This window comes from Cygnus olor, chromosome 1 (assembly GCF_009769625.2).
Source record: "Cygnus olor isolate bCygOlo1 chromosome 1, bCygOlo1.pri.v2, whole genome shotgun sequence".
NCBI lineage: Eukaryota > Metazoa > Chordata > Aves > Anseriformes > Anatidae > Cygnus > Cygnus olor.
The window spans coordinates 126,751,703-126,764,568 of NC_049169.1; the positions used below are offsets into that span (position 1 = coordinate 126,751,703).

The window sequence follows — 12,866 nt, forward strand, 5'->3', positions numbered from 1 at the left end:
CACTTCTAGGATATTCAGGAGTCTTTTAATTAATCAGTCTCCATCGGGTATGCTTCCTGTGTTCCCACAGTCTTACCAGCGTGTCATTCCATTCCCTTCCTTTTCTCCCAAGGCAAAAAAAAAAAAAAAAAAAAAAAAAAAAAAAAAAACTTTTTTTAAACCCAAGCAGACCCCAGTGCAAGCATTGATCCGTTTGCCTTAATGATCCTATTTGCTGTCTTCGCAATCAGTTTGCCCCTTTCTGGGGGGGGGGGGGGAAGTGGTGTCAATCTAAATACTAGTAGTAGGAAAGCTTTACACATTAACAGTTCTGCCTGTGCTTAGGAATGTTAAAAATGCTAAGTTGACAATGTTTAAATACAAGGGGGAAAAACAATATTTAATAATTTATTCTGGCATCAAATAAATGATCTTAAGCTTCTGGAAGAAAAGATTTTCGTTCCTGATGGGCTTTCTCAGCTTTTGACTCCTCACAGTACACTCTTGCTGTCCTTACAGTAATCTGGCTTTTATAAGCTTCTCCCTTTTAGTTGCTTTAAAACAAGTGAAGCCATACATGTTCTTATGGCCAAAGAGTTATAAGGAAAAATCTTGTAGGTCTTAAAGTTCAAGATGTTTTACTTCATACATTTAGGACATGTTTCTAGTCCAACAAGTAAGTTGTACAGTCAGTTTGCACTAATTCCTATGCGGTCCAAGATACGTAGGTCTCACGAGTAGCCTCCTTCCTGCCAGCCTCTTTAATTTGATTGTCACGTCTTTATTAGAGAACAATTACTTATTTCTGTACTAATACTGAAAATGACTCAGTCTCAGTTACGACTGTTTTGCTTCTCCTGTCAAAACAAGTTAAATAGAAAGCCTTGCAGGAAATACGTGGCAAAGTCAAATGTAAGACAGCAAGATAGGACTATGCTTTGAAACAGTGTCTCATTGGCAAGAAGCATCCTCTGTGCTCTGGAGAAACATAAAGGTTGTTTGCTTTCTACTTACACATTATATTTTTATGAAATGAAATGGTGTAATGGTGAGGCACTTCTTTGAGACTGTACAGAAGTAGGTAGGGACTTTGAAATCTCTGTCTTTAGAAGGGCTTGGGAATTGCATTTGTATCCTGAAGAGAAAACTAAAGGCAGTGATAAAAACAGACTAGACTCACACCAACTGATGTTAATCAGCTTTTTCCATTGCTGTTTTTTGCAAGAGATGGAAACACTGACATGCCTCTCCACATCTTCCAACGCCCGTTTCTGTCCAGGAGCAGCAGGAGTGGGCTGCACCACACGGCAGGCGATCCAGGAGCTATGGGTGGCAGCAGGGCAGGCAGGGACAGGGAGCTCACTCACAGGGCCCCATCCCACAGCACCCAAAAAAGGTGACCAGGGCATGTCAGGTGTTGGTGACCAGTCAGCTAAGAGTCCAGTGACAGCCAGCAAAGGCCTTAATAATTATTCATGTCTAAGGACAAACCAGGACATCAGGATCATCAGGGTACGAGGCTGGGTGCGGTTGTACAGCTCAGCTCATGGGAGGAGCAAGGTCAAGGAGCTGAGCTTACAGGGAGTTCCTGGGCCTGAGGGCAGAGGGTAGCTGAGCTGAACTTCAGATTTAGTTGGGTGCTACTGTTCCACTAGCCCAAGGGCTTTTGCAGCGTGCAATGGCTCTTCATGGGAACAAGAGCATACAGGCAGTGCAGTTATTCTACAGTCTTTCCCTCATAAACTGGGCAGCTTTAAGTGAGCTCCCTGTGTTCTGGTGTCTCAGCCTTTTTCAAGTGCAACATAATATGGTGGAAAAGAACCATTTCTTTTCCTGAACTCACGAATTGAGAGGGAGTTGAAAGACTTGTAATTTTTATCATCTGATCTGTAATGCAAATCCTGTTCCGGTTGTAATAGTCTCTGGCCACGCAATACTATAGTTAAGTTTGTACAAAGCTTTGCACTCTAGTCCATTAATTTTAAGACATTGCCCATGCTTTTCATGCCTGTGGTCTGCCAGAATGAGTATATAGTACAGAAAATAGGCTGTAGTATATGAAACTGTATAGTGTGCAGATTAAAAAAGTGATAAGGGATAATTCGCTCATATCGTAATTGTATATATCCATAAGGAAGGTTAAAACTGCTTGTGTAATGCTCACTTTAATGTAGGATTGTTTCCTCTAATGGGGCTTGCATAAATCATTTTTTAAGATTGTAATCTCTTTGCTTCCATAACACTTAGCCACACAGCCCAGCTTTTCTGAATGTTAGAAGCGTTTAGTGCTAGTTACTGCTGTTAGATAAATAATGAATGATTCTTGTGTGTAGTTTTGTTTCCTTGTAATTTCTTCTCTTATTTACTGAAAATGGGCGAGCATTATCAATTGTCCTTGCCCTTTCACTTTCCCAGAACTGACTTCAGGGTTATCAGGTGATCTAAGGTATGCAACAGCCAAATGAGCTATCAGTAGCACTGCTGCTGTGCCATCCAATTTCCACAAGTATGGCCATCTAGCAGGTTACGCAGGCCGGGCTTTGAGCCTTGAGTCCTGCTTTTTGGTGCTGATGAAAGCATCAGCTGAAATAGAGGAATGGGCTGTGGAATGGTTTGGTCAGTTCTGTCTCTTTTGCAGTGCCAGGCTTTACCTTGGTATATAGTAATATTTGGTGCTATTTTAAAAAATCATTTTAAAGATACTACTTAGTGAAAGATGGTGTTTGAGAAGGCTATATTCAGAGGAAAGCAGCACGTTGCAGCCCATCATCATTGCTGCAGACAGAAAGCAGTCCTAGCTTCACGTTAAATGTTGAGGTAGGCTATTGAATACAGTAGTGTTGACAAAATGATTATGGAATTATGAAAATAATTGCTTTTAGGTAGTCCGTGGTTGCTTTCCTACAACTCAGACAGTATTACTGGTCTTACTAAAGGAGTCTGTAGTCATTTGCACTTGCTTGCCAGTCCCCTGCATTTCAGGTTCTGATTGCTTGCATCCAGGTAATTTCTATGCAGCATTGTGCAAAACAGCTGATACTCCTATGTAACCAGAGCCAAGAAGAAGGAAGAATGATCTATGTAAAGATGGAACTTGATTTGAAGTTGCACAATGTATGGACAGTTTTTGATTTTTGTCTTCCCTCATCAGGACAGTTGCAAAGACTTATCCTCAGTCTCCTAAAAATGCCAAACAATATCCAGCTTCTCCTGTGAAGCATCGTGCCACTTCTAATCTCAACCAGGAAACTCCTAAAAAGAAAGCAGATAAAGAGAAAGAAAATGCCAGTCATCAGAAATCCCCAGGAGCACACCCCGATGAGGCAGGCCAGGTGGCTTCTGAAAAGCACGTGCCTTCTGCAGGAAAGACTGAAAGCAGTGAAGGTGAGTTTTACTGCAAGAACACATTGCAAGGTATTGTGGGTCCACGGGGCGTTCAAACAGTGAAGAACTGTTCTTTTTGTGAAGGTACTTGGCTGTGGGTTTATGAGTAAGTGTAAAAGTACATGTTGGAAGCAGTAATGTATAGTTTTCACCAGGGTTACTAGTGTATGAAAAATGTCTGTTAACAAGAATATGAAAACGTTGCAATACAGGGATGCCCTTACCTGTCTCATATTCTATCTGCAGAAAATGCTGATGTATGCTTTGAAAAGCAAAGGTGGCATAACAGCGTGAACCTGGCCTGTTTTAGCCTCTGTGCCAGTGAGGAAGCACTGGGCCCTCTCTCAGTTCCCTGTCTGACTTTCCACCCTTGGTCTTCTTCCAGGGAAGATCACAGCAGGAACAACTGATGCAGAAGAAGCCTCAAAAATTCTAGCTGAAAAAAGACGACAGGCCCGACTGCAAAAAGAACAAGAAGAAAGGGAGAGACAGGAAAGAGAAGAACAGGAGAGGTATCACTGTTGATTTGTGAAAATTATTAGCTAATAATTTGACTTGTACCACTGAAGGTGCTTGAAACTGTGATGTTTTTAGAATCAAGGCAGAAGCTTACATTTAATTGTTAATTTCTTTAAATTTGGATCCATAATTCATTAGTGTCTTTATGCAGTCCTTATAACTAGTGAAGTTAGAAAATAGCAATTTTGCCCCTTCAAGAAGCCTGAAGAAACTCACTCATCCAAATACTTCAGTTATGTCCACACTGCAATGTGCAGTACCTTGTAAAAACATCTGAGGCAGTTTTAAATGAGCTAGTTCATGTAGAAGAAATCATCATGTGGTAACTGTTTATGCCTTAAACTGCAAGGCTTGTATTCAAAAAAATTACCTGAAGTTCGTCTCCCTGCCCAGTACATAGGCACTTGAGGGCTTTAAGAGTGTGGGCACAATGAACATTGTTGTGTCTAAAGAGTGGATTTCTGGCTCTGTTCCTGGAGTAAGTTTTTGGGTTGTTCTCCATATTGGATGCTAGTTGCCTATGTCAACTAATCATGCCTTCCTTCCCTAATATTAAATCTCTAACTCTACATGTCTAAATGCAACTGTGTCTGTTCTTATTGAGAATGTTTGGGGGAAAAAAAAATCACTAGTGTCTGCCAGTTTGGCCCAACAGAAATACTTCCCAAATCCCCAGTATGCAGAGATAAGATTGTTCAGTTGTCAAAACAGCTCTTGAATGTGATGGTGAAGGAACATGCTGTCCTTGAGTGGGCTGGTGAACAGCACAGGTGGAATATTTAGACCCACTCTTTTGAGCATATCACTGTTCTGTGGATTTTGTTTGCTGCTACTGATCCAATGTGTTTATCTTCAGCTAAAATGAAGGACAGAAATATATGCTTGTTTATAGATACCAGCGTTCTGGGAGCTAAGTGAAGTACTGGAGAAGAGGGATGTCTTTTATTATTGAAGCTTACAGAACATTATTTCTTTATATTCCATTGGAAACTAGAATGGAAATGTGTTTTTTTCTTTAATCAAACCTGTTTTTAAAGGGAAATATAATTTCTATGAGATACTATATTTAATATATATATTATATTTAAGGTTGGAATAAAATTTTGATATTTTGGGCATGTGCTCAACCTCTTTCTTGCATTCTTGGTATTTTTCAAGAAAATGTCCACTGATGCAGAGTCAGTTAATGCTGATTGTATGCCATACATACCACAGGATTCATGCTAAACAAGATGAAACCTTTTAAACGTACTAATGTATATTTGCAGGCTTGAAAGAGAAGAACAGAAAAGAAAGGCAGAAGAAGAAAGACTTCGTCTTGAGGAGGAGGCTCGAAAGAAAGAGGAGGAAAGAAGACGTGAAGAAGAAGCAGCTAGAAAAAAGGCGGAAGAGGAAGCCAAGAGAAGAGCTGAGGAAGAACAAATGCTGAAAGAAAAGCAAGAAAAAGAGCTCCAGGCCAAAATTGAGAAACAGGTATAATCTCAAACACAGATATGTATACATATATTTATATATACATAGAAATAAAATATTTTATAGTATTCACTAATCATCCTGAAATAAATAATGGACCTATCATATTTTGCACATTTTGATTAGAGGGAAGAAGCAGAAATCAAAGCCCGTGAGGCAGCTGAACAACTTCGTCTTGAAAGGGAGCAAATCATGCAGCAAATTGAGCAAGAAAGACTGGAGAGGAAGAAGGTAGATATTTGTGTCTCATTTAAGATGCTTATTTCAGGTCTTGTTTAAATATATAACGCGGGAAGTACCCAGTAGAATCCAGAAATAACACTGGGGTGGGTAGGGGAAGATTACAGATTAGTATTTATGCTTAATTTAGTATTTGCTCCTTACAGGTTAGGGGAATGTCTGCATCAGCATATGGAACAAAGTGGAGTTGCCTGAGGCAAATGACTTTCTTCTAAGTAGTGAACAAACACAGAATTAGCCTCAACCCACAAAGTTAAATGCCTGAGACAAACAGGGAATGGCATGCCAAGGCAAATGTTGATTGCCACCCAACCCAGGACATCACAGACTATTGAGGAACATGAGTGACTTTGTTTTAAAACTTACTCAACAAAAGCTCTGTGTTCTTAATTGAGAAAGTTAATGGGATAAACAGGTTTCTTCCCACCTGGCTTGTCTCTGGTTACATTATGCAGAGGCAGCAGGGCTCTCTTCTGCAACTGTTTTTGCACAAGCAAGGCTGGAACTGCATAGCTTAGCTTTACATACAGCTCTGTGGCAAGAGAGAACAGCTGCAGAGCTGCTGAGCCTCTTTCTGGTTATAGAAGGCCTTCTTTCCATATATGTTATTCCAATATGTTATTTTTAACAGTTTACCACTGAGCTGGAGGCATGTTGCAGATTAGAATACCAAAGCAAAATGTCTTTACATCTGAAATAGTTTCCTTTCACAGTAGTGCAAAGAAACAGGGCTTGCTGGGAGTAGTTGTTGTGTGGGTTTTTGTTATTTTTAATGAACAGAGAAGAAAAAAGAGGTTTTAGGGTAGCTCCTTGCACATTCCTAGCAAGAATAACTTCAGATGTTTCATTTTACTCATTCATTCCAAAAACCCTAACTATTTTTAAAGCAACTATTTGGAAATAGGAAAAGTAACTAGATTAAAATAATAGCTGTTGTTTTAAAATAAATCTCTTTGTCCAAAGCTGAGCACAACTCAAAACTACAAACATCTTGTATTTAAAATGTCTGTCTGCCTATAAATTCCACCTAGTAAGAAAGTCCTGTTTTGTGAGCTCTGGTATGTGAAAGCCAGCTACCAGCTGTTTTCTATCTTTTATTTACTTTTCTTATTTATTGTCCCTTTTTCAGGAGAGGCAGGGATGAAGTCGTGAAACGACAACTTTTTTTTTTATCTTCTTTTCTTCCTTTATCTCTTGTGTTAAATATTCTGCCTGCCTTCTCATACACCATTTTATTTTGATTTCTAGAGAATAGATGAAATAATGAAGAGAACAAGGAGGAGTGAAACACCAGAAATAAAGGTATGAAACTGTTTTTTCAGGATTTGTTTTGGTTTATAGCTCATGTGAAAATTAAACCCTAGCATTGTTCTATGATAGTAAGTATACTTAGGTATGCTCTACACCCAAATTTTAGTTGCATTTTAGAACTGGGAATGACTGTTACTGTTGTGCCACTGCAACAGAGACACAGCTTTATGCAAGTGTTGTAGATGTACCTCCTTGAATGCCTAGTGAGGTGGGAAGAACTCATCCCTTGCTGGTAGTACTGAATGCTGGAGCTGTAGTGTTTGCTGATATATCTTCTGCTTTGTATCAGCCAGTGAATTAGTTATTGAGCTCTCCATGTTAAGGCTACCAGGAATGTAGTTTTTGAGAACAAGGCAGGTGTGTGCAGCCAGAAAATTATGAACAGTTAAGTTTTCACTTAAAATGTAAACTTTCTACTAAGAAAACCGTTTGTTCAGTTACTTTCAGAGAATTTTTTTTTTTTAAGCCCAATATTAAAAGAAAAAATTTCTCTAATACTGTTGATGAACTTTGACCACCCCCTGACCCTGGGTGTACTCCCACAGGTTTGGAACACAATCAGTTCCATGAAGATTACACTACTTTGTCTAATACAGTTGATTTGTTACTTGATTACAGAAGGAAGAGCCAAAACTGGAGATACCATCAACTTTGAATGTGGAAAAGCAACCAAAAGTCCTTGTTCTCAACCAGCCAGGTGAGGCTTGCCATATTTTTATGACCTCTTTTAATAGCTATTTCTTTTCTGAGTTTTGCTCAGGCATAACACTGTGTATTACCACAGGTTCTTTGCTTTTATCTCAAAAAGAATAGCTCGGTTTATGTCAGTCACAAGCGTTACAGACTGGGGACTCACCCTTGTTTAGCCACGTAAGCAGAAGCAGAAGAAATTTTCTTCTCCATTTAGTATCTGACATAGCATTTCTGATCTGACATAGCATTTCTGTAAATGAGAAGTTCCAGTCTGCTAATTGGTTTGGCTGCTGCAACCTACGTTGGAGTTCTGTTGGTAAAAAAAAAAAAAAAATAAAAAATAAATAAAAATTCAGCACGCAACCAAGCTTGCAAGCTTTTTATAGCATTGCTCAGAGTCTTGATGAAAATAAGATTTAATTTGACTTGGTGAAAACAACACGTATTTTTAAGAATTAATTTTAAAAAATAGCTGTGGCATTTATCTATGTTTTGTTTACTTTCCTATGTTAAGGGCTTTTAGTAAATGGTGTAAAGATGATACATTCTCTTCCTGTTTCATTAAAAGATGTAACATAAAGCACAATTTTAGAGTGGAAAGGAGGATTGAAAGTACAGTGTGAGTCACAGATGAAACTGAATCCCTACTTCATTGGCAGTCCTCCTTCCTACTCTGTAACTTAAAAGCATTTCTGATTTTTTTAAATTAATTAAATAAGATATTGCTACTGTCATAATTTCTAACCTTCTTTTGTAGAGATCAATGGACTGGCAACCTGCCTAAAAAATAAAAGCTTAGAAAGTGCTGCCTCTGTAGTCCCTTCCCAAGATGTAGTTGCTAATGGACTAAAGTCAGTTCCAGGACTTATTCAGCTGGAAGCTGTTGATGGGAAATCTAACAGCATGGAAGACTCAACAGATGAGGTTCAGTCTATGGACGTGAGGTACAGACCATACCTACAAATAGAAATTGTGAAATTCATATTAGACACATACAGTTTCCTGTTTCATTTGCTAATACTTATTCCTTTACTTCTCACCTACTCCACAATGCATCGGGATAGTGGTGTCAGCTGTGGTGTATTCCACTTCTGTCAAGATACAAATTGGTTGTTTCAGATGAGTCTGACCCTCATCTCACTCTCACATATTTGTGGGTAGGGGAACTTCAAAACCTTTCTACCATTGTTGTATGGATTCCATACAAATTTTCCCAAACCTTTCAGATAGATCCCAGAACACCTTACTGTGAAAATAGCTACTATAGATATTATTCAGATGCCACCATTATTTTTTTATTTCTGTCAAGACTGTATAGCTATGATGCGTAAGCTTTTCTCTGTCCATACAAACAGAATAAAGTAAATTTATGAATTCAGAGTTTTAAGTACTGTATTGGAACAAGTCTATCAGAATGAGTAAGTAACTTCCTACGTATTAAATACTGTTGGATTTTGGTTGAAGGACTCAGGAAAGAAGGAAGTTGGTAATTTAAGGTTGTTATGAGAAAGCTAGCTCTGAATTTTAAACATGAAACTTTTATACTACATTTCATTAACCAACAAGGTAAATTAACCTCTCATACGGTTTACATATTTCCAGTAAATCTGCATAAATACATAAGTGCCCTACTGGGCCAGACCAAAAGTCCACCTAAGCCATTGTTCTGTCTGAGCAAGTACGAATAGGAAAATCTAGTTAGGGAGAGCACCTGAGCCTAACCACTTCCTGCAATCCAATACCACACAGAAGTGTTATATTAGGGATGCTGGAGGGTAGAAATCTGCGTTGCCATGTTTAATATCCACAGATCAGTCTGTTCCTCATGGGTTTATCTAACTCCTTTTTCAACCTGCTGATAATATTTGCTTCCATGACCTCATCTGGCAGCAAATTCTACAGCTCAGTCCCACTGAGGTAAATTATATTCTTTGATCTGTGTTAAACCCAGTCTCTTACCAGTATCATTGAGCACCACCTGGATTTGGTGTTACTGAATCTGATGCACAAAAGTTCTGCCTTTTCTTCTCTAAACTGAAAGGTACTTGCCGTTGTAGTCTCTGTAAAGCATCAGCTGATTGCAACGCTTCTTAAATTAAATTCTGGCGTTTCTATGTCTGAACTATGTCGCAAAGTATTAAGAAATATCTTTTTACTTAAATTGTGAAGTGTGAGTGCTTTAAGTAAGTACTTGCAGGAGTAGGACAATAATTTGCGAGATGCAATTAATATTTAGGTAATGGAAGGGTGCAGGCGCAGAAATGAGTGGTCAGTAAATTCAGTTCAGTAAACTACCAGAAATGTGTTTTTTAGGGATGAATGTTCGTGTCCCACAGGTACCACAAACCTTAATCTTTAAGGAATATAAATTGTGTGACCTTTCTTCCTGAACAGGATAATCTCTCTTTGTTTGGGTTGGGACATACTCTAGGTAAAGGCTTACTGCAGCTGGCCCTAAGATAAGTAGTAGGTTTTAGATGGTCAGAAGATTAATTTGTTGCTTAATGAAAATTTACACAGCTGTTATTCTGCATCATCTTTTCATATATCTTTTCTATAGCCCAGTTTCAAAAGAAGAACTTATCTCTATCCCTGAATATTCACCCATGAATGAACTCATGCCCGGTGTTTCTTTGGACCAAAATGGGACAAGTAATGCCAAGGCTCTTGAAGATCTCTTGGATTTCACAGGCCAAGCTACTTACTCCAAGACGTCCAGTGATACCATTAGCCTAGATGACTGTAACAAAAACTTGATTGAGGGGTTTAACAGCCCAGGACAGGAAAATACACTTAATTCCATCTGTTGACAACCTCGCTTTTCAGCAGAACAGGAAAAGGTACAGTATTGTGATAAACAACTTAGATGTGATAAATTGCTGCGATTACTTATGAGCTTCCCAGAAGATAGAGCAGTTGTAAACACCAGCTTTCTTCCTCTCTTCACATATGGTCTCTTAGATATTTAAATGTAGCACAATCTTTCACATTTGCAGCTCTTTTTAAATGGGCATTATATGTAAACTGCATGTATCATAGCAACTGAAAGTATCTGGTACATTGAAACATTTCCTTTTTCCATTCAGAATGTAGTGAGAAGAGAGCTGCTCATTTTCGACATTAATAAAATACCTTTCCTGTAAGTCTTCGGAGCACATTAGCATAAAGAAAACAGTTAAAAGTGGGGCCAACCTAGAAAATAGTAGTTATTGTTGCTGCTTGCTTTCTTCTGCTGCTGTAAAGACTTGCAGCATGATGTTGAATCACTTATCCTGGAAAGCTGACAAACCATGTGGGGGGAAAAAATGGTGGGCTTTAATGACAATTTAAAAGTACATTTCCACAGCTAATTTTATTAAGAGTGTATTCTAAATTACAGAACTGAGGTCATGTAACTGGCATAGCTGACTTGGTTTTCTTCTCTTGTTTTTTAATTGACAGAGGTAGCGATCTGTGGAGGATATATATCCCTGTGATGCTACTGACGGTAAAATATGAGCTTGTCACTTGGAAAAGCTTCTGCAGCCCTTGAACACTGGATTTCAAATAATCGGAGCTGAATATAACTTTGTCTTCCCAGGGAATGTGTTGAATAACTGTCTGCTTTTGGTGGCAAACAGCGATCTAGAACCTGGACGGTTTCAGGGAAGACTATGCATTAGAATCTGAGCTTTAGCTGCTAGTAAAGCACTTAAAATTTCCTTTAATTTAAAATCCATCTGAACACTTCACTGTGATTTTTACTTGTGCATTTTATTTTAAAATCATTCTTCCTTAATTTTATCATACATCTATTTAGAAGTCTTTTTCTTGTAAATAGTGAAGAAATTTGCCCATGGTGCATTGAAATGAAATAATATACTGTACTTTAGTTTTGTGCCTGTCTTTTTTTTTGTTTTTAATAAGGAATTATTGGCAACATTTATGCAGGTGTATAATTCAAAACTCTAAGTGAAAAGGCTTGAAAAATACAGAATTACTGGAATTGTAAGAGCCTTCTTACTGACTGTGGAGTGTGGAAGTTATCACGTTGCGGTTATGTTGGCAGTTTTAGTCACTAGTGGCACTTATTGGTCAATACTTATAGTCCTGGAGTGACTATCAATTATGTGTTTAAAAACATACTTGTGTAACACCCGTGAACGATGTAGGCAAAATGCCTAGTATAATCCCTTAATACATATAGTATAACTGTAGTAGATGCAGATGAGTATGTCAGGGGGCAGATAACATGTTAACCTTTGAGGATGCGGACACTTGATAAATACCAGCAGGCTTGCTGTCATGTGGAGAAGTATTTTGTCTTCCTTAGAGGCTCAACAAAACAAGGTACAGTCAGCAGCAAAAGAATATTCAAACATTGCAGCAGAAATACCAAGGCTGGGAGACACATGGTGAACACTGCTAGCCTACTTAATATCCTATAAGCATCTGTATGGAAGAATTCACATCAAGATGTATAATGTGTAGACGTTACATGCCATACAGCGTTTATTTCTCTTGGTAAACTATGATAACTTTATGCTAGACTATGTGCTGCTTTGAGGACACTTTTGTCCAGTTCCTTATAAAAATAAATTATAAATACATCTCACTTTGGAAACTAACATAAAAAGAAGTGAAAACTTGGGTTTTGTTTTGTTTTTTTATGTGCAAGGGAGTTCAAAATGTAGCTTGAGCTCAATTGTAGACCCATTCTTGTGCTCTTTAAAGCCAGCAGTGGGGATGTAACCAATGAAATTATGTGCGATGTATACAGGAAGCATACCTACAGCAATCCAGCTATTTATGTTGGTGTACTTCAGAAAAATAATTTCTTTTGACTGTGCAGTAAGCTGTAGCATGGTACTGTGTCTTCCAAATTAGTCCTACATTTATTTCTTAAACAATAAACAAACAAAACCATTTGGTTTGCTGTGATACATTGTATTTGACAAATGTCACATGATATTTTATGGTGTCATTGTATAACCTGTAGATTTCTTTATTTGCATGACATGTATAGCATGTATAAAGGTGAAATACATTTTCATTTACGAATTTAACTTTTGTTTCTTAGCTTTCTTTTAATCCTTGCAAAAAATAAGGCTAATTTAAAAATACCTACATGTTAATTTGTGCTGAGATGTTCACAGGCTTCTTCAGAAATAGTAAATGAAGGAATTTTCAGAGCCTTAAAACATTTCACCATTGTTTCCTTTGCCATACACTAACTTGCTTTCTGAGGTCTTGCCAGTACATAGAATAAATGTAGGCCAGTGGTAGAA

At 38.1% G+C, this 12,866-nt stretch overlaps 1 protein-coding gene across 8 annotated transcripts in view; it reads left to right on the forward strand.

Moving 5' to 3' along the window:
• The window catches only part of MAP7D2 (MAP7 domain containing 2), a 78,091-nt gene extending 65,447 nt beyond the window's left edge, over positions 1 to 12,644 (forward strand). For all 8 annotated transcript variants that reach the window (XM_040532164.1, XM_040532180.1, XM_040532188.1 and 5 more), the window contains 9 exons: positions 3,131 to 3,363; positions 3,749 to 3,875; positions 5,151 to 5,355; positions 5,482 to 5,586; positions 6,844 to 6,897; positions 7,525 to 7,603; positions 8,357 to 8,543; positions 10,160 to 10,439; positions 11,041 to 12,644. In XM_040532164.1, coding sequence (XP_040388098.1) covers positions 3,131 to 3,363; positions 3,749 to 3,875; positions 5,151 to 5,355; positions 5,482 to 5,586; positions 6,844 to 6,897; positions 7,525 to 7,603; positions 8,357 to 8,543; positions 10,160 to 10,409 — 1,240 coding nt within the window. In that variant the 3' untranslated portion in view covers positions 10,410 to 10,439; positions 11,041 to 12,644. The remainder of the gene's footprint in view (positions 1 to 3,130; positions 3,364 to 3,748; positions 3,876 to 5,150; positions 5,356 to 5,481; positions 5,587 to 6,843; positions 6,898 to 7,524; positions 7,604 to 8,356; positions 8,544 to 10,159; positions 10,440 to 11,040) is intronic.
• The last annotated feature ends 222 nt before the right edge of the window (positions 12,645 to 12,866 follow it).